The 22,307-nt window shown below is 38.3% G+C and overlaps 1 protein-coding gene across 1 annotated transcript; it reads left to right on the forward strand.

Moving 5' to 3' along the window:
- Positions 1 to 215: 215 nt before the first annotated feature.
- Positions 216 to 22,305, forward strand: LOC134754060 (E3 ubiquitin-protein ligase RNFT2). The gene is made up of 7 exons (XM_063690126.1): positions 216 to 518; positions 1,211 to 1,543; positions 7,270 to 7,424; positions 11,751 to 12,021; positions 14,276 to 14,425; positions 15,405 to 15,470; positions 15,626 to 22,305. The coding sequence occupies exons 1-7, from the start codon at positions 324 to 326 to the stop codon at positions 15,857 to 15,859; spliced, it is 1,404 nt and encodes a 467-aa protein (XP_063546196.1). The 5' UTR covers positions 216 to 323; the 3' UTR covers positions 15,860 to 22,305.
- Positions 22,306 to 22,307: the final 2 nt, after the last annotated feature.

The raw sequence follows: 22,307 nt of genomic DNA on the forward strand, positions 1-22,307 counted from the left end.
AAGATAGTATGATTCTCTCTGTCTATGTTTGAAATGAGACAATCCTTTGACAAACTATATATTCTTTGGTACCAAGGTTGCGGTTCGGTACGTCCGTCTGTTATTGGTCTGTTAGTACTTTAGATTTAATTTAATTTTCTGAACGTACGCAGTCGTAAATATCAAAAATGTCATAATTGTCAAAGTGCCTGGCCGTCATATTAAGTATCCATTAATGTTCGCAAAATATCATTAAAAAAATAGTTTTCTTTTTCACGCACTGTCGCATAATAACAAATGAAAATAGCAGCTATACAGTTATAGAATATCAATCAAATGTAGCTATGACACAGCCGAACCAAGTAAACGTAGACATTGAAAATGTTCCTCCATCCGAAGTATCGCCTCGGAATAATGTTTTGGTCAGATTGGACTCAATTTCTAGGCCTTCGCCAACAAACAGGAACAATGTGGGGCTCGGGGACCGCCTTAGCAGTGTCTTCAGGGAGATTAGACCACTCGTTGAGCATGCCCGAATGGTAAACTTGTATATTTAATTTCCAATGAATATTGATAATGATGTAATAAACAATGATTAGTCATAGAGCAGAAGTCGTTTATTGCCTGTTCAGATATGTAAACATTACAATTAATGACTTTCTTTATGTATAGAAAATAAAATAACCTTGTCATTTCTCTGACCTTTATGCTGCATTAATTATGGTTTTATTTTACATCTTATTATCATGATCATAATATTGTTTGTCTACACACAAATCATAAGGGTTTATTTTTCAAAACCGCAAATTAGGTTTTATTTGCGGTTTTTTAAAGATAGAGTAACTATTTTGGTAGAAGAAATTTCTTAGTCATGTGATGTTCCTATGAAACTTGCTTGCTGTTCTTGTGAAAGTTATGAAACGAGCTCCTTTCACTCATATAAATGCCTTTCATTATGTAGCAGTCACATAAACTACTATTATTGCGCCATAAAACTATGAAAATAAGTAAATAAAGTGAATTTTACTTTAATCTTCATTGAATGCTAGAACCTTTCTTGTGGTCTGACACTGTTAAATTGCTATATCAATTGATGATAACTTTATTAGACCAAAAATTGGCTTTACAGTCAAGGTACAATTTAGTGAATTTAGTATACTAAAACCCAACTAAAACCATAAAATTTATTCTAGCCCAGTTTATAATTGTTGTTTTTGGAATATACTTTCAGGGTAATAATGCAAGGTTATCCCTTCCAACATGGCTTCCTCGAAACCCACCTGGCACACATCAAGCAACAGAAGTTCAAAGACCACAGAGTTCTATAGCACATGTGAACTTGGGCCCCAATGCCCAGACTTACATAGTGAATGAGCGAGTAGTGCTGGGGTCCCTGCCATTGTCCCCGACACATGGAATGAGTAATGTGGCCATCGGAGAGCCTGAGGCTCCTGAGCCTGCTACAGACCTCCAGGACATCAATGTGTCCGTCAACCCTTCTAACAATAATAATATACATGACAATGTGGATAATGATAGCCAAAGTGAAGATGGCACGCAACAGGTAAGCCTAAAATATAACAATGTATTAATATTAGTTAAAGTCAGCATCAGATACCTAGTTAGAGGAGGCTTTTACACAGAAGGGGTCTAAAGCAGAAAAATGAAATTAAATTTAAACATATGTATCAAAACTATAAAAATTATCTGTAGAATAAATAAAAATAAAAATAAATAAAATAAGCCTTTATTGCTGTTTAACACAATAATAATATGTTTTAAGTGGGTACCGTTACACTATATTTCTTTAATACTACACTATATATATATCTATATTTCTTAACTAAGTGAATCGGCAACCGGTTTCCATCTCCTCCTTTTTACAGCTTGTCCTTCGACATAGGCCTCCTCTAAATCTTTCCATTTTGTTCTGTCCTTTGCAGTTCGTCTCCATGTTGGGCCAGCTATTTTCCTTATGTCGTATTTTCCTTCCCAACGTTTGAATTGTCCTCCTTCGTTTCTTTTCCCGTCCCGCGGGTACCATTCTGTTATTAATTTTGTCCACTTTTCTGTTCTTTCCCTTAACATATGCCCTGTCCATCTCCATTTTAATTGTTTGTAAGCAGATTGAATGTTTTTGAATTTAGTTTTATTCTTTATAATTTGTAGACTAATCTTATCTCTGCGTTTTACTCCTAGAACACTTCTTTCCATTCCATTTTGACACACTTTAATTTTATTTATTTGTTGTTCGGTCAGTGCCCATGTTTGGCATCCATATGATAAGCATGGGAGGATACACGTATCATATACCTTTCTTTTCTCTTTAAGAGGCATGTTTTTGTCCTTCATGATTTCGCTTAAAGACCGAACCGTTTCCAGCTATTTGTAATCCTTCTGTTTATTTCCTTTAACATTGTGTTTTCTGGGGCTATTAGTTGGCCTAGATATATGCATTCGTTCACATACTGTATTTGTCCGCCATTTACTATAATATCTACTCTAGTTGAGTTTGTCATCACCTTTGTTTTGGAGGTGTTCATTGAAAGACCTACCTTGGCGCTTTCATCAGATAGTTGTTGCAACATTTCTTCTAAGTTACTTGGATCTTCAGAAAACAGGACTATATCGTCCGCGAAACGTAGGTGGTTAAGTTTGTCGCCGTAGATATTGATTCCATTTCGATCCCATTCCAGGTTTCTAAATACCATCTCTAATACTGCGGAGAATAACTTTGGTGAGATTGGATCGCCCTGTCTGACTCCTCTTTCGAGTGGAAATTCTTGCCCTGTTCTTTCCAGCTTAACTTGGGCCGTACTGTTCGAGTAAATGTTTTTGAGTATTCTAATGTATTTGGCCTCTACTCCCTGTATTGTTAACGCTTTCCAGATGCTATCATGATATATGCTATCGAATGCTTTATTGAAATCCACGAATCCTAAGTAGTAGACTTTATTATATTCATTGTATTTTTGCAGTACTTGTCTTAGGACGTGGATGTGGTCTATCGTGGAGTATTTGCTTCGAAAGCCTGCCTGCTCTTTGGGTTGATTTTCTTCGAGTTTGACCGTGATACGTGATAGTATTATTTTTGAAAATATCTTATAAATGTTTGCCATTAAACTTATTGGTCTATAGTTACTCATGTCTCCCTTGTCTCCTTTTTTATGTATTAGTGTTATAGTTGATTTCATCCAGTCATTGGGTATGTTTTCGGTTGTTAGGATGTCGTTGAATATTTCTGTTAGTCTAGTTATCTGTAGAATAATTAAGCTCAAATAAACTAGTGGTTATGTGAGCTTTAGACCTCGTGAACCCCCTTGACTCCAAGCTCCGCCATTTTGAAAAATTTCCAGTAATTGATTAAATATAATTGATAAAAAATTATATGTAATCATTGAACCTGCTCACAAAATTTCATGAGAATCGTTTGAGAATTGCGACCTGTATAGGAGAACATCCGGACATACAAAAGCATTTTTGATCGAGTTGAAACAGTGACCTTTGCTAACGCTTTGGTCAATAAATAATTCATATTTCATACAGTCAGCATCAAAAAGATATTGACGGCCAAAGTAGCCAAATAATTCATAACATAATCATAACACATCTTTGTTATTGCTACCATAGAAATATGGATGCTGGCTGTATCCAAAGAGGATATAATAGGATAGAGCTGCCGCTCTATCCTATTATATCCTGTCCTACTGTCACCGTGGTACTGTCATAGTAAATTTTGTAACCACAGTAAATTCACTGCCATCTATCGACACACAATTAAAACTAAAAATAGAAATATCAAAAAATGTATTTATATATGGATAAATGATTTTTTTCATTTTTTAAACCACTGTACCTAGCCTTTGTGGACTATTCCAAGGCATTCGATAGCATAGTACACCCATCCATATGGACTGCACTAAGGAATAACAAAGTAAACAAAATATATGTAAATATCATAAAAAACATCTATTCTAAAAGCACAAGTAGAGTGCAACAGGAAAAACAAGGGGAAGAGTTCACAATTAGAAGAGGGGTGCGGCAGGGAGACCCACTATCCCCAAAGCTATTCATAGCTGTACTCGAAGACATTTTCAAGAACATTAATTGGAAAAATAAAGGCTTATGGATACTAAATAATAAACTAACACACCTAAGGTTTGCAGATGACATTGTTCTTTTTAGTGAATCAGCGACGGACCTAGAATCAATTCTACAAAGCCTAAACTATGAGAGCAAAAAAATTGGCCTACACATGAATCCATCCAAAACTAAAATCATGACAAATAGCCAAAAGAAAACAGTAAATGTAGAGGGAAAACCGATAGAATACACAGAAGAATATGTATACCTAGGTAAATTAGTGTCCTTTGAAGCAAATAGCAACGAAAATGAAATAGACAGAGGAATAAGTATAGCTTGGAAGAAATACTGGGCCCAAAAAGAAATCCTAAAAGGGGCCTTAGTATAAAAAAGACCATAATGGACTCTTCCATTCTTCCCAGCTTAACATACGCTAGCCAGACATGGGTCTACACTGAAAAAGTAAAAAACAAAATACTATCTTGTCAACATGCGATGGAACGAAGTATACTGAAACTCAGGAAGATACAAAAAACGAGAAATGCAGACATCCGCATAAAAACTAGATTAACAGATGCTCTTCATTTTAGTTTAAAACAGAAGTGGAATTGGGCAGGACACTTGGCAAGATATGAAGATAGGAGATGGACGCGTCAAACAACTATATGGCTAGGCCCAAAAGGCAAAAGAAAGTGGGGAAGACCAAAGAAAAGATGGGCCGATGACATAAGAAACACAGCAGGAAAAAGCTGGATGTATACGACTCTTTAATTGTTGAGCTCAGCAATACCAAAATCGGATGTTCTATTGATGGAACATGTGTAAATAATATCAGTTACGCGGACGATATGGTGCTGCTGAGTCCATCGGTTGGCGCTCTCAGGAAGCTAGTCAGTGTGTGCGAGGACTACGCGGGGGCCCATGGACTCAGGTACAACTCGAAAAAGAGCGAGCTGCTAGTGTTTAATCCGCGCGGTAGCAAAGTTGACACAGTGCCGCCCGTTACACTACACGGAACGCAACTAACGCGAGTGTCAAAGTTCAAATACCTGGGTCACTGGGTCGCCGATGACCTCTCGGACAACATTGACGTGGAAAGGGAGCGGCGGGCATTGGCGGTCCGGAGCAATATGTTGGCGCGCAGGTTTGCGAGGTGTACCACAGAAGTAAAAACCACGCTCTTTAGAGCCTTCTGTCAGTCATTTTATACCTGTAGCCTGTGGGTCAACTATACGCAACGGACCATCAGTGCCCTCCGAGTTCAATATAATAATGCGTTCAGGATGCTGTTGGGTTTGCCGCGCTACTGTAGCGCGTCAGCCATGTTCGCAGAGGCGCGCACGGATGGTTTCCACGCCATTATGCGCAAACGGGTCGCCTCGCTGGCACGCAGGGCGCGATCTAGCTCCAGCAGCATCCTCAACGTATTAGCAAATCGTTTGGACTGTCCTCTCACGAAAGTACTTATCGACCTACATGTCAGGCCCCGGAACTCCCGGACTCAATAACATAGATTAGTTTAATTTTAAGATTTTAATTTATTGAATTTTATACTTATACTGCTTTAATTTTCAAAATTTCAAAATTATCGGAAGAATTAGTATATGCTTATAAATTTTGATTTGTAATTTTGAATATTTGAATTTTAATCCTTTTAATTTTTATTTCAATTTTTATTTAATATTTTTTTATGATATAATTGTTCGTTTATTTATATTTTTTGACTTGGTTTATGAATTTTGTGATTGATTATTTATAATTATTTTTAATTTTACTTGTAAATAGTGTGTAGGTACATAATATGGACTATTTGTCTGCAATAAACGATTACGATTACGATACGGCAAAGGACAGGGAAAGGTGGAAAAGAATGGAGGAGGCTTTTACCCTCAGGGGGGCCACATAACAAAGACAGTTATAGATAAAGTATAAATTGAAAAATACATTGTTAAGTGGAAAATAAAGCTATAATAATAACAATAATAAATGATTTTTTTATTTGAATATTTGCATTAATCATTTTTATATTATTTTGACCCATGTTCTTTCACTGATATGCGTTAAATTGTTAAAGATAAAGATTCTTTTGCAAGAATACTTAATTCTAAAATACAGGTGTTTGTTAAAATATGGTGTACAGTATTCAGTCGCATAAGGACATGCAAATTTTCTATAAAAAAAATGTTATCTAATAGTATAATAAATTTAAATTCCAATATTAAAATTCATAATAAGCAATGGGCAAATTGTTGTATAGAACTATGCACATATTGTACGCATTCCTCTTATATATATCCAAGTTGCATCGGGGTTGATATAGAAGATTTTGGTATTGAGTTCTCTGGCTTTAGAAGATTTCAGATCTCATTTTATACAAATCTGGACGGTTTTTTACAAGTAAACATGCTTTTTTAATATACATGCATGGCAGCGGTAATATTTTTAAGTTCTGAAATAGTGGTCGGCAGCTATCAGTCACCCAGGCTCTCATTATTGCACGGACACATTTTTTCTGCAATAGAAATGCTCTTTCGACATCTACCGAATTTCTTAAATAACAAACCAAACCGATAACGCCATCTATACGACAGTAGGCCAAAGGCAGTGGCGCAGAATCAAATTTTCTTGATTTTCGAGGCACGTTTTTTCCTTAGACTGTATCCATCTATTACGGAGTTATATCTATCTTTGCTGTATCTATTATGAATTATTTATTAACCAAAGCGTTAGCAAAGGTCTCTGTTTCAGCTTGGGCAAAAATGCTTTCGGATGCAACCAATAAATGGACTTTACAAACTTTCTGAGATGATGGTAATAACTGATAAGAATACAATTGTTGAATTGAGCTTACGAATTACTAGCTTCTCTACCAGCAACCTTTGATTTGTCATATTGATATTTGCTTTAGAATATTTTAGTATTTATATATTTTAATATTTGAGACCCAGAAGCATTTGTTCTGTTTTTAATATAGTTCCCTTAGCGCCACTTGCACCATCCCACTAATCCGGGGTTAACCGGTTAAGCCATTAACCCAGTGTCAAATCGTACTGGTAACCAAACCCCGGGCTAGTGAATGGTGCAAGTGGCCCTTAGTTACATAAAAAAAGTTCAAAATAAATTTTGGAATATGTACAGAATTTTGTACGCAGGCTCTTAGGAGGATGGATGTAAGTACCCTACAATCAAATCTGTAACTGATTGCAGGTAGTAGATGTGCGAGGAACACTGAACCTCCTGATCCGCTACGCGCCGTTCTACTTTATCCTGTTCATCAAGTTCCTGTACGACGCGCGCGCGGGGCTCTTTGCCTTCTTCCTGCTCTTCTTCACATTCTCACATGGAAATGCAGCTGTCAAGCGGTAAGTTTAGTTGACTTTCAAGTAATACAATAAAATTAAAGTTGATGCAATGATGAAATAGGTATACATTTACTGGTGTAAATTGTTAATGTGACACTATTCTTATAATACTTCTGATAATGCTAATAGATGCCATTTTTTGGCATGGTGGCATGTGATACTTGGCTTTAAATTAAATTTAGAAGAATCTGAGTACCGTCTTCTTTTTCTTTGCTCCATCCCACTTTAGGTGGGGTCGGCTCTCCTAATTTTTCGGCGCCAAGACTGCCTGTCTTGGGTTGTCGGGTCGGGTAAATTTAATTTATTAGCTAGTTTGGTCATGCTGGTCCACCATGTCAGCAAAGGGCATCCGCGGCCTCTCTTACGTTCCGGGAGGCATAGAGCTTTTTTGACCACGTGTTCTTCGTCTCTACGCATTACGTGGCCATACCACCTTAAGCGACTTTCTATTAGTTTTTCGGGGATAGGGGCCACTTTTAAGCTACCACGGACATATTCATTCCGGACTTTGTCGATTTTAGTTACTCCTCCTGACAATCTTAACATTTTCATTTCTGCGGTATGTAATTTTTGCACATGCGACTCTTTTACCGTCCAGCATTCCGCCCCGTATAGCATCGCCGGCCTCACCGCCATCGCCATCTGATACACCTTGCCTTTTGTTCGAACAGGCATACTAGGGTCACATAAGACCCCAGTTAGCGACCGCCATTTTTGCCAGGCAACACTTATTCTATGCCCTATGTCTGGCTCTACATTCGCGGTACTGGCAATTATGGATCCTAAGTATTGTTTTACTTTTGGTACCGGTGTTTTATCAGGATAGCAAATTACTGAATCATTTTCTAAATTGTTGCTGAAGATGCATTCGAGGTGTTCCGTTTTTGTCCTGCTAACCCTGAGGCCCGCGTCTTCTAGGGCATTTACCCACTGACATAGAGCATTTTGGAGTTCTTGAGTAGTTTTGGCGATAAGGACGATGTCGTCTGCGTATAAGAGATTCCAAGGTAAGGGTTCTTGAATACATTGAGTGATATAGTCCATGACTAAGTTAAAGATCAGAGGGCTCAGTGCTGACCCTTGATGAACTCCCAAACCCACACTGAATTCCTGGCTGAGACCTGCTGCCGATTTAACTTTGGTGCGTACATTATGATACATGTCCTGAACCAACTGCATGTAGCATTCAGGCAGGTTTTGCGATCTTAACGCCTGCCATACTAGTTTTCGTGGCACCCGGTCAAATGCCTTTTCCAGGTCGATGAAAATGAAGTGCAAATCTTCTTTATTATGGCGATGTTTTTCTGTGAGAATTCTAACTGCTTGGATTGCATCAGTTGTCGACCTAGAAGGAGTGAATCCAAATTGGTTGGGCGTGATTGACGTAAGTTGTTGAATGCGTCGGTTGAGTATACGCTCCCAGATTTTCAGTGAGTGAGAAGTCAGCTTTATTCCCCTATAATTACCGCATTGTGTCACATCCCCTTTATTTTTGTAAAAGGGAATTATGTAGCTAAGACGCCAAGACTCCGATATTACCTTGGTTATTTTATTTTTATTTTATTTTATTTTAAGGTTCACCGACAGTTATTACATTGAGGCTTACATCTATTCAAACATTAATTACATGCTAAATGTATAACTAATTACTGGTAAACACCACATGCGAATAATTTAAAAGCAAAGTCAACGACAAAGCCGACACATTTGAACACCTTATTATTGTAGAATAAGGAGCAAAGCGCAACTATGATGTCGACTGTTTAAGTTGTATTATTAAATATGGAATTAAAACTAAATATACTAACTACTAGTGAATAAATTTCTAATTTTGGACAAGGAGTCAAAGTGAATGTCGAACTTGTCACTATATTTATTTATTAAAATGCTCAAGCGTGGTACCGGGGAGTTTGACCCTAAAACAGTTCGGCGCTGGGGGCGAGACAGTGGCTTGATAGCAAAACGCGGTGTTCTTCTAGGCACTGAGAATCGAAAGCTACTCAGGAGTTGTGGACAATCTATACTATTTCTTATAAGCTTAGTGAGAAATTTGAAATCGAGTAGATCTCTACGATTCTCAAGAGATATCATTTTAAAACGTTTTAACCTATCCTTGTAAGAAAAAGATCTTTTAGCAAGACCTACCGATCGAGCCAAGTGCCACATAAATCTTTTTTGCAATCTTTCAATCCGAAGACAATGAGTTGCATAATGTGGTCGCCAGACGATACTACCATACTCTAAGTGACTGCGTACTAGACTGTAATAGAGGAGTTTTTTGGTTTGTGTCCTACGAAATACCTTTCCGTTTCTTATGACAAATCCTAACATACTTGAAGCTTTTTTTACTATTGCATCGATGTGAGGAACGAATGTAAGTTTTGTGTCAAAGATAATTCCTAGATCGCGTATAGTCTGCACTTTAGGAAGACATTCGCCAGCAATATGATAGGATGAAGAAACTGCATTGATCTTACGTGTAAAACTAATAGAGGAGCATTTTTTGGCATTGAGAGACATACCGTTTTCTGAACACCATTTATTAAGTCTGTCAATGTCATCTTGGAGGAGAGCGATATCGGAAGGACAAGTTATCATTCTAGCGAATTTGAGGTCATCTGCATACATGAACGGGATAGAGTGATGAAGTTGGGCGGGCAAATCGTTTATAAATATATTGAATAATATTGGACCAAGGTGGGAGCCTTGTGGAACACCTGAAGGGATATTATAAGTCTGAGAAGAAAAACCATTAATAACTACATAAAATGAACGGTTATGGAGATATGACTCAATCCATTTTAGTAGGGGATCCGTGACGCCGTAGGAAGAAAGCTTCTGAATCAAGACCATATGAGAAACTCGGTCAAATGCCTTACTAAAGTCGGTGTAGATAACGTCGATCTGTTTATTAATATCAACAGCCGTAGTGACAAGCTCAGAGAAGGAGGCAAGATTGGTAGAAGTTGACCGTGCAGGAACGAAACCATGTTGATGATCGGTTATATACTGTTTGAAGTGACATTGAATAAAAGGACAGATAAGGGATTCGAATATCTTGGCAAAAGTGCAAAGTATAGATATCGGTCTATAGTTCTTCACTACGCTAATATCATCGGCCTTGTGTATTGGAACAACTTTAGCTCTTTTCCATACATCTGGAAAAATACCAGTTTCAAGCGATTCACGGTAAATAATATGTAGCGGATAAGATAATGTTTTTGAACAATTACATATAAAAAATGGGGGGATACCGTCAGGGCCAGCTCCTTTAGCAGCATCAAGGTGTTTCAGTTTTTTATTAATCGAGTCAAGGTTTAATGTTACGTTATTAAGACATTCAGATGATTTTATGACACTGGCCATATTAAAGTTATTGGTGTCATCCTCCCTGTAAACTGATGAAAAATATTGAGCAAATAAATTACAAATCTCTAATCCTTCCGAGCTTACAGTAACCCCGTCTGTCATCGAAGCAGGAAAGCTACTCGCACCTCCTCGTTTTGCTTTTATGAAGGACCAGAAATATTTTGGATTATTATGTATATTATTTTCAACGTGAGAAATATAGGAGTTATAGCAAGAGATTGCGTATGCGTCACATCTTTTTCTTAGTAATTTTAATTCAATTAGGTCTCGCGGATTTTTAAACTTTTTGTACCGTTTTCTGTGTCACATCCCCTTTATTTTTGTAAAAGGGAATTATGTAGCTAAGACGCCAAGACTCCGATATTACCTTGGTTACTAGTATTATATTGAATAGCTTTGTAAGCCAGTCCAATCCGATCGGACCCAGCTACTTCCATATCTCAGCGGGTATCTCGTCAGGACCAACGGCTTTTCGGTTTTTCATCTTAGATACTGCGGTTTTTACTTCATCCAGTCCAAAATCTTGTACTGGCCCTTCTGTTAGGCTTTGGGGTTGCATCTCTTTGCTTGGGAATTCTTCATTCATAAGTTCTTTATAGTACTCATACCATCTGTTATTTATATCATCATTCATAGTCAGTAGTCTGTCCTCCCTACTTTTGATGTATTTATTGGTTTTAATATCTTGTGTGGCTCTGTTTCTGCTCTTTGCTATTTTAAAAATTTCGACTTCGGACTCCGCTTCTTCAATCTTGCTATAGAAATTTTTCCATGTTTATTATATTATATATATTATATTATATTGTTTAATACACAAGCAGCTGAAAGCTGATGCGTGTATTTCACTGCACTTGTTTTTTTAAAGTAAAGGTCTATTAGTGTTCATTTTGTTAGTTGTTTTAAGTGTTTGTGTATTATATTTAGAGTATGATTGTATAAATGATGTTGGTTACACAGAGAGCACGCCGCGCAACTGAACCGCAGCATAGTGGGCCTCGGCTTCGTGCTGGTGTGGACGGCCGGCTTCGTGGCCGTCGTGCACTACGTGTTCGGTGATGGCAAGCTGCTGCCCAACGTGGTCATGTTCCCCGCCTACGCCGGCCCCATCGACGTGTGGGAGCTGCTGTGGCTGGTCGTGCTGACCGACCTCATCGTCAAGATCATCACGGTGGACGTGAAGATATTGCTCACTATGATGCCTGCGTGCTTGCTGCCCTTTCAGAAAAGGGTCAGTTTTCTGTTTGTTACTTTGCGGTCATGTTGGTCTACCCGTTTTTGTTTAATGTTTGTTGGCGCCCGGGGCACTTGCCCCCCCCTAGTTACGCCACTGACGGCACGTCCCCAAGTTGACGATAATTTGTACCCGTCTTCCCCATTGCAATTTTTAGGGTGTTTTTTAATTTAATCGCTACTCTTATGATCCGAGGATAATAATGACTCTCGGTGGCCGAGGATAATAATGACACTTAGACAAGGAGTTAGCCCATGTTCAAACAAATCACTGGATTGAGCTACACAAACCAAAAGTCCTCTCCACCGAGCGTCACTATTATCATAGAGTAACTTATACTAAAGCGGTACTGTCATAGTAAATTTTGTAACCCCAGTAAATTCACTGCCATCTGTCGACACACTTTAAAACTAAAAATGAAGATTTATAAAAATACGATAGAATGTATTTAAATATAGATAAATGATTTTTTTAATTTGCATTAATTATTTTTATGATTTTGACCCATGTTCTTTCACTGATATGCGTTAAAATTGTTAAATAACAAACGAAACCGTCAACGCCATCTATACGACTGTAGGCCAAAACTAGTAGCGCCCTCTGAACGAGAATCAAATTTTCTTGATTTTCGAGGCACGTTTTTTCCTTAGACTATCCATCTATTACGGAGTTATATCTATCTTTGCTATTATCCTCGGATCGTAAGGGTAGCGATCGAAATTAACATCCGTCCATCGTCAACTTGGGGACCAGTGATTCAGATGTTGAAACCAAGGGATCTATCTTCGGACCAGTGTGCGGATATTGTTAGTGTTGCGTGTCGTGCCGTGAACAATAAAAACTAAACAAAAACGGGTAGATCAATTTATTTGTCTACCCCGAACATTTATTATATATTATATACTATATTATATATATAAACTTATAATGTCGGGTAGCTTAGTGTTGTTTGCCAATATCTCCATTGACGTTTTTCTGGGACGTCAGTCTTCCGTGACCACAGCTAGACACAACCTGGCTGAAACGTCGGAAAAAAGGTAAAATAATAAATCGCGTTAGACCCGTTACTAACATTATTTACTAGTTCCTTTGATTAAACAGATGGGGAAAGTTGTTAAATTTGATTTTAAGAAAGCACGAAGTACGACCGCATTTATTGGATTTGTTACTTAAAAAAATTGCCTTTTGGACTTTTTGAAAAAAAAATTGCCTTGTACATCTTACACTTTCGCTGAGACAATTCGTTATCATCGCAATTGAGCATAAAGTGAGGAGGCTAAACACAAACAATTTAGTACATTACCCTGCGTTTCGTACAGTCAGCTGCAGAGAAAAAGTACCCCCCCCCCCCCCTGCATAGAAATTTGTATGCAAAGGTGCTAAGCTAATAGTATTGCTGACTGTACATAACCCTATTTCTATCGCACGCGCATAATTAAGTTGCTGACCCGCCAGCATTTAGTATGCTGGCGGGTCAATAATACGAAATTGTTCGTGCTTAGCGTCCAGTTTACTTGCCGGCCCCGAACAACCAGACGCCGCAACGATCATGCAACAGCATGTCTCATTAATAGTACTTTACTACAGAGGCCGGGAAGGAAGGGGATGCCCGCCGAATAGAATATACGGCCGAACGTAGTGAGGCCGGATAGTTATGAGGCCGACAACCCGTTTTCACGCCGATGTATGTATAGTGCTTTTCTCAAACGTTTAATATAGGTATATAGTTTGTCAAAGGACTGTCTTATTTCAAACATAGTCAGAGAGAATCATACTATCTTTGTCTTACACTAGTACTAACACCCAAAAGAAAAGGATGAGTATAGTTTTTTTGTTCTTATTTGCTAACAAGATTTGCTTGACCAACTATATATATCAATCAAATATCGTTTTTTGTTTTTAAACTAGGAGTATTCCAGCTTCCAGCGTAGCAAAACCGTCTCGTGTGATGCAGAAGGGTCCTGGATTTTCCCCAGGCTACCATCCCCCCACACAGTCCTACCGCTCGAATGGCCATAGAGCCCGTCAGGTTAAAAAAAAATGGCTGAATGCCATGATGCTGTGCCACAATTATATGTGAAATAGAAATTAAAAAAAAGCTACTTCCCGGCCTAGGCCTGCAACTTTGTATGAAATTTCATTACAGACCTCTCGTCTAGCCGCGCTTGAAACGTGATACTTCCCAGCCTAATATAAAGAACGTAATATCAATATTATATAGCAAGTTTGAGAAAAAGAACGTTGTTGACAGGGTAAAGTGTACTTGTTCGTGGAGTCGGTGTCGCAGCTGTACCGCTGCCTGCTGTCCATCCAGCCCTGGCTGTTCTACCTCATGCAGTCCTACGAGGGCTCCGAGAAGATGGTCGGCATGTTCCTCGTCTCCATATACGTGGTGGCTAAGGTAGGCAATTATTAAAAATGAATTTGTTAAACCCGGCTTTGTGGCAGTGCAGTACCGATTGTTTTTCGTAAGAATTTCCTATTTTGGTAATCAGTAAAATGTGTAGCCTAACAAAAGTGCAATAAAAACGAATCAAGGACACTTAAAAACTGAAATAGTTTGATACGTTTCTTAATAAGTACATGACGGTCCTTATTGGGAGTCACAATTGATTTTATATTTTTTATTATTTAATTTGACGATCATGATGAGAAGAAAGATCATAAATAAACAATTTTAATCCAATCTTCCTTCATAAAAATCCACTCGGTAGTTGTCGGGGCACCAAATGCCGAGTGTGACTGGCTGACACATACATGTTCACAAATAAAAGACGTCTAAACTTTACACGACCCTGTTAAAACGTTTCGATTATTTCCAAGGATCGAATATAAAGATGACTAGATGACATAGAATATAGAATATACCAGATTAGAATTAAGAATAGGTAATTAAATGATTTCTTTATTTTTAGGCAACTACTGGCCCATAGATAAAACCTACCTACCCTACCTTAAAACTAACATACATATGATTATAAAATATATCTTAAAACTAAAAACACACGATTATGGCCGCGATGCAGTTCGCAACCCCGTAGTGTCCGGGAGGCCGCCGCGGAACCGCCGGAACTTGACACTTCACCGCCATTGTTCACCACACCATTATGATAGAATGGTGTCAACCATTCAGTCGGGTTTATTACTTAGTACTTATACTTCACGCGTTGAATGATGATCCCTGGGACAGTTCTTCCAAGTCGCTTTTGGATAGGCTTCATTTAAAAAATATATGTTACCGTATTTTTATTACTTAAATGTTAGATTTCTAAATAAATTAATGTCCTATACGCTATACCTACTTCCAAAAAATGTCTACAAAAATTTAACGCGACAGCTGCTCCATGTTAAAATGAACTGTCATAACTTCTTTTTTATAGCTGATTGAGCTGCTCATGAGGATACGGCTTTTCAAGAACGCTACGTGGACCATGCTGCAGAGTGTGGTAAGATATTTCAAATCAAACCTTATTACAATGTTACCAGCTTACTGCTCGTGATGTCGCCCGAGTAGACGCGCGTTAACCTTCGTAATTGGATATTGGAAAACCAGGATTCTATTGCATATATCTCTCTTAATGTTTATGCATTTAATCCACAGAATTTCGGCACGAAGCCAACGAGCGAGCAAGTCCTCGCAGCGGGTGATGCGTGCTCTATCTGCCACGACGACTTCAAGACGCCCGTGCGGCTGTCCTGCTCGCACATCTTCTGCGAGCCCTGCATCTCCGAGTGGTTCGACAGAGAGCACACGTGTCCGCTCTGTCGCGCCTCCGTCGAGGACGGCCATGCGTGGCGGAACGGTTCCACGACCTTCGACTTCCAGCTCTACTAGTGTGGACGCTCAGCGGAATTGAGTGACGAATTAGGGCTCGGTCGAACTTTAAGGTTCAAATTAAGTCTTACAGTTAGCCTTGACGTGAGCCTGTAAGGCTCGATCGAACCACCTAATCCAATGCAGTGGACTGCATGGTATGGACGTTAGTGGCACTTTAGCGCCACTTGCACCATTCCACTAACCCGGGGTTAAACTGTTAAACCTTGAGTTACCATGTTACCAGTATTTTGACACTGGGTTAACGGTTTAACCGATTAACCCCGGGTTAGTGGGATGGTGCAAGTGGCACTTAGTGTTCTGTTCTAAATGAGCTTTAGCGTGATTCTTGTTTTAGGTTAAGCTTTGGTTAATTAAGCGGAATGCCAAGCTGGAGTGACAGTTGGGAGCGAGATAATTAATGTCCTACGTTTGCCCCTTATGCCACGTAAAAGGCGGTCGCGTAAAACGTAGCACATTTAGTTACATATTCGTATTTTGCCGCTATTGCCGACAACGGCCTTTCAAAATTACCGTTAAGGTAAGGCATCCCAATAAGGTTTAATGTTGCAATGCTCTTTCTTTATTCTTTCGCACCTACACCAGAACATGGATCCGTGGAGCATGTTAGGAGTTTTACTTAATTTACATTAAAATTCAAAGCCTACTTACACGGATCTAAGTTCGTCACGCCGGGTTGGCCTAAAAGTTGATTATCTCTTGAGTTCAATAGGGCGTCCATTATTTAAATATTGTCTTGTAGGAAGCCTTTTTGTTTCAGTTCGTTATTTAATCTATGTATTCTGCTTCAATAACCTATTTTTGTGATAATTCTACATAGGCCTTGTCCTTGTTTACTGATATATATTGAAGTATATTATGTAAGATATGTTTGTGGCTGAATGCAAGCGCTAGGGCTGTCAGTGTCCTGACCGGCCTTGCCGCAACCGTGATATTACAGTGGTCAGTGTAGATAGTGTTTAAAGTTATATTTTCTTACTATCCTTGTTGTACATACAGTAGCGGCGTCGTGTGCTTATAGCACAGATTACGTGATATTACAGAAGAAATGTTAGTCTTAAAAACATTTTATTTTATTTTTGTCACACGGTGGGGTTAACGTTCCTTTTTAATGATGAGTAATAAGCAGATCATAATAATGTTAACTACCGAGATCAGTAATAATTAGTGGTTTGTCTTCTCTGCTATTACGTAATCTATGGGCACAGACAATAAAGGCTTGGCCAAACACAAGGCACTACGCAGCGCGGCGGTCGCGCGGCGCGACCGCCGCCCATGCTAACTGGTTAGCGACGTCAAACAGACTGCGTCCCGCCGGCATCGCGCCCCGTCGCGCGCTTGCACGCGGAGCGGATGCGCGCGGACGCGGCGCCGCGCTGGGTCACATCAGTCGGACGTTAGGCAGCGTGCGGTGCGTGGTGCGAGCGTAGTAATATATTAGTTATTTTGTGATTGTGGTTATGGATTATCTATGGCGTCGGAAGGAATGAGAAACCCTCCGCGCGCGCATTCTGTATCGGGCGCGAGTCACGCCCGCATCGCGCCGCGTTCGCGCGCGCAATGAGGGCGTGTTGAGAGCGCGAGGCCGGCGCGATCCGCGCGCGACCTGTTTGAACAGGCATCACGCGGCGCGGACGCGGCGCTGCGTCATGCCGTGTGTTTGGCCAAGCCTTTAATTGGGGTAGATTTGAACCACGAATTTGTCCAAATTGTTCTCTTAAAACCATTAAGGTAGGTCGATAAGTATAGTCCGACAAGAAATTGTAAAATGTAAATGAGGGCGCCACTTCCTACGTAACTATCACATTTTTGACGTAAAATGCTTAAGCATGGCAACAATTTAGTATGGAATTTTTTTTAGTTCCATTTTATTTAATTTCTACTATTTTATGTCGCACTATAACAATTGTTTTTTTTTTCTCCACCTACTTGGTGGTAACCAGTGGGAATAACCCAAAAATGATTGCGAATCATGGTTGGCTGTCAACTCGCAGTTCATAGTGGTCCAACTGCGATAGCCAATAAAACTATTGTATTAGTTGTATTGTATTTCCGCTTAGTTTATCAGTAGTGATGCCGTAAAACCCGGCAAAGTAAGACAATACATAAAGGAATTTGTAAAACATGTTGTCTATTACAATATTTTTTTAACTTCGCCTTTAACAAACTATTTTTTTTTATTGCGTGAAATGTTACTTTCGGAAATAGATCAGGAATTAATGAATCGTATGAATTATTAATACTGTTGTGTGTGTTTGTTATGTTCTTTTTTACAATTATGTAATGCGTTCACTGTTTTGAGACTGAGTGCAGATTTGTAAAAAGCCTGAAAATGTACGCTGCGGACAGCGAATAGGCGGGTCCACTCGGAACGAGGCGCCTCGCGAGGGTATTGTATTGTATTGTAGTTCCGCAACTCGACGACTGGCGCCTATTTTGCGTGACAGCCTCGCGAGGGTATTGCCGCACGAATCAGCTCAATTTTTGTGTAATATTTTTTTTGGCACGGTATGTTAGGTACAGTGTATGTACACTGCTGGATACTTGAATTTTTAATACATCATCCTCAATTTACAAGGCAGCTTTTGGAGATTCTTACTTGTCACATAGCTACTCTAGAATGATTGTTTCATAAGTATTTCCCACTTTGTGCGACAGTGTTAAACGTTTTGTTTATTTTTTTCTTATAATTAATTACGATTAAAATTGAATATACGCGACGTACCGAGGTATTTACCTAAATATTACAAACGGTAGCCATATTACCATACAAATAGAATTGGAATTGAGGAATAAGGTTGACTAAAATTACGCTTATAGAATGGCGATGTTCAGTGGCCTATATGCGACTGCGATGCAAGTTAATATTGAAGGTTATGCACTCCGTGTGAGGCTGTGGCGCGTGGCGCCGCCCCGCCCTAGTGGGTGTGGGACATATTGTTTATTTGACAGTTGGCAGCTACGTGAACATGTCGTCCTAGGAAACTTCATATTTTCACCACGTCGTGCGTTGGCGTCGTTCCTTCACCACCAACTTCGCACATAGCCAATAGCGTGGCGCTAATTTGCGCCTCCGCATACTACTAGAGATAGTGATATATTGGTATATAGCTTTTATCCCTTTGCGATACGGTTTTAAAATGGTCAGTTCACTGTGCAGTACAGTGTTCCAACGGCCTAAATCCGCGTAGACAGTTGATTGTTTACACTCAAATTCTTAAAACCCTGGACAGCCGAGGACCTAAGTTAAATTGACAATAAGATTACTACATTATGTGTATTATGTATGAGAACCCGTACTCTTTTATCTGTCTTGTGAAAATCGTAGGTAGTAATGTTAAGCAATACTTTTTTATATATGTTATTTTGATAATTTACTTTAAAATCACATCTATTCTTAATTTATTTGAATAATTCACATACCTCTTTGACTGCTAATTGTGGTATCTTGAAATGTAGTTACACCTGTGGTTACACTCGTAACAAATAATTATGATTGTAGATTTCACAAAAAGATTAAGTAACGATTCCTGATTTAATTCCTATGAAAAGAACTGATTTGGAAAACAAAAATTATGATTTTAATCGCATTTAGCTTATGGGTGACTGTAGTTTTCGGCTCAATTTTAGTAATTTAGATTGTTTTTAGGTTAACTCCATGATCCATAAAATGCCAAAACAAATATACATTATAGAATAATTCAATATCCTAATTTCCATTAAATTCCACGCCACAACAATAGTAACTTGCCCATTCAAAAGTTTTTGTGAACAATGTCATAGATCTGAAAATCGCGTGCGTTGGTGATATACTTTTTGGCACTATACTGTATAATAATGGCAAACCCAAAAATTTACTTTTCACCAGCTGGTAAAGGCTCTCTTGATTGTTCAAAAACTGATGAGAAAGTTGCATTTTATCCACATGTGGGGCAAAGTAATCAAATGCAAATTTTGATTTGTTTCCTATGTTTGCTGGTAGAATTGACTTTTAATTGATGATTTTTGAATGATAAATATTTAATAACATTCATTTTGAATTGATTTGCTTTGTTTTTTTTTGATATTTTACAGTTAGTATTTTCCTTGTGTTAATGTGATAAAAAAAAAATTGTGTTTCACTCGGTGGCAAAATTTGTTTAACCCACGCAACGCTCAAGATTCCATTTCTTGAACCACTCCCTACGCTCGTGATTCAGTTTTAGAATCTTTCGCCTGCTTGGGTATCAATATTAGCACGAGAGGTTAAACAACAACTTTGCCCCCTTGTAAAACAAATAACTATGTATTTCATTTACCTTTCATTTTACAAATAACAAGGAATAGTGTTTCGCTAGGATCCCTTTCATTAAATGTTGAATACTGTAAACAGGTAGGTACGTCGTGCAGTGTATGTGTACCTATGTATATTTTTTGTATTCTGTACAATTCTTTGTACCTACCTGTGTCCATTTTTAGGGTTCCGTACCCAAAGGGTAAAAACGGGACCCTATTACTAAGACTCCGCTGTCCGTCTGTCACCAGGCTGTATCTCATGAACCGTGATAGCTAGACAGTTGAAATTTTCACAGATGATGTATTTCTGTTGCCGCTATAACAACAAATACTAAAAACAGAATAATATAAATATGTAAATGGGGCTCCCATACAACAAACGTGATTTTTTTGCTGTTTTTTTCCGTAATGGTACGGAACCCTTCGTGCGCGCGTTTTGCCACAACTTCAAACCGCATGTAAATTATTTAAATATAGTTATATATACATATATATAAGGACATTGTGATAAAAATCATGAATCGTGTTATTTATTTTATATTTAATTATGAATCATTGCTCTATTATTAATTAGTATAAGCCCTAGGCCCTAGCACAAATCAAGCTGTATTTATGTTGATTCTCCATACGGAAGTACACGTCTCGTCATAGTCTCGTATTTTGGGTTTATAACCATTTGCCTAGTCAGATTGCCAAACTTTACTTTTGTATGTATTTCTATTATGTATGTATAAACAGACATTAAAAAAGCGATGGAAATAGAATCTGTTTGCATAAACAGGAATCATCGAATCATCCAGAAATAAACCAAATTTTCCTCTACTCTCTGATATTGTAAGGCGGCATTTGAATATTGTTACGCGTGCCTGTACAGGTAAATTACCACTATGTAGTTTGTGATTGACATTGTTTTAATACTTTAACTCTTTTCCAGGCATAGTACGATTTACCACCACATACGCGCCTATACAATTTCATCTTAAGCATTCCGATTTAAGGTTCAAATTAGATTGCGCTTTCGGGAAATGTGATTTGTCTTCAAATGAATCATCAAAGCTGGATTAATTGGAATATATTTGGATTTTTTGGAAAAACCTTGTAGATAGGCGCGGGCTGGAAAAGGGTTAACATAAACAGAATAACGACAATATTTAAAACATTTCGCCTAACGATATGATGGATGTAACATAGACTTTATGATTATGAGAATAAGGTACAAAATGAAATGTAGGTATTTATAACAATTTGCTATCAGAAACTACAGGGGCATCCAAGGTGTACTTATTTATGACATGTCATTAACATTCCATTTACCTATAAGTAATTACCTACAAGGTGTTCTATTGCTGTATAATCTAACTTTACAATACTATACGTATACAAATTTGTTGTTTCTTAGAATTGAATTACGGTGCTTTGAGATTCCGAAAATGTTTGAAAAGTATGAAAGGAAAAGTAATGTACAGCGAGCTGCAAAAGTGCATACCCACTTTATGAATGAATTCCTTTATTAATGTGGCCATGCAGTTTTGCAGCTTGCTGTACATCGAATCATCTGTTTTTACTATTTTTGGAATGAACCAAAGCACAGTTTAAAGTAGAGGAGTACCTATTGTAAATATGAATACCACGTAGCGTGAAGGACTACGTTCGAAGGGAATACTCATTACAATGAATGACTGGAAGCTATTTTGGGGCGAAAGGTATGTAGTTGATAGGATACGACAATAAAATGCAATGTTTACGAAGATCCGTTAGATTCTATCCGTACCTACTCTGATCAGTCAGAATGTCCTGATGGTATCTAAGCGACAGTCTGGTGAATTGAGGTCGGAAAATAGTATTCAAACCTCACGAAAAATTTAATGCCAGTCAAAAATAATCCGAATGTGACAAAAGATAACATAATTGCGGTTTAGTAACGTAACGGAGTGTGGCTGTCACGAACGCAGTCCTCGGATATCGGATCCTAGATATTGTGGATTGTTAAGTTACTCGAAACGGACTCTTTGCTACTAAGAAATAATGCACATGGTGCTCGATACATCCCTTTTGAGAGGACCCGAAATAACGAACCAACGAGTGACTTAAACTGTACCTCTGTATTGTGAATTAATGAACCCCTGTAGATAAAATAAATTAATTAAAAGTTTACAAAATTGAAATTTCAACT

This window comes from Cydia strobilella, chromosome 2, assembly GCF_947568885.1.
Source record: "Cydia strobilella chromosome 2, ilCydStro3.1, whole genome shotgun sequence".
Lineage (NCBI taxonomy): Eukaryota > Metazoa > Arthropoda > Insecta > Lepidoptera > Tortricidae > Cydia > Cydia strobilella.

Bases quoted from the DNA above. Each gene is read 5' to 3' on its own strand.
- LOC134754060 (XM_063690126.1), top strand. From the start codon at position 324: ATGACACAGCCGAACCAAGTAAACGTAGACATTGAAAATGTTCCTCCA. The intron at 1,544-7,269 runs GTAAGCCTAAAA...AACTGATTGCAG, and splicing joins GTGAAGATGGCACGCAACAG to GTAGTAGATGTGCGAGGAAC. The intron at 7,425-11,750 runs GTAAGTTTAGTT...TTGGTTACACAG, and splicing joins GGAAATGCAGCTGTCAAGCG to AGAGCACGCCGCGCAACTGA.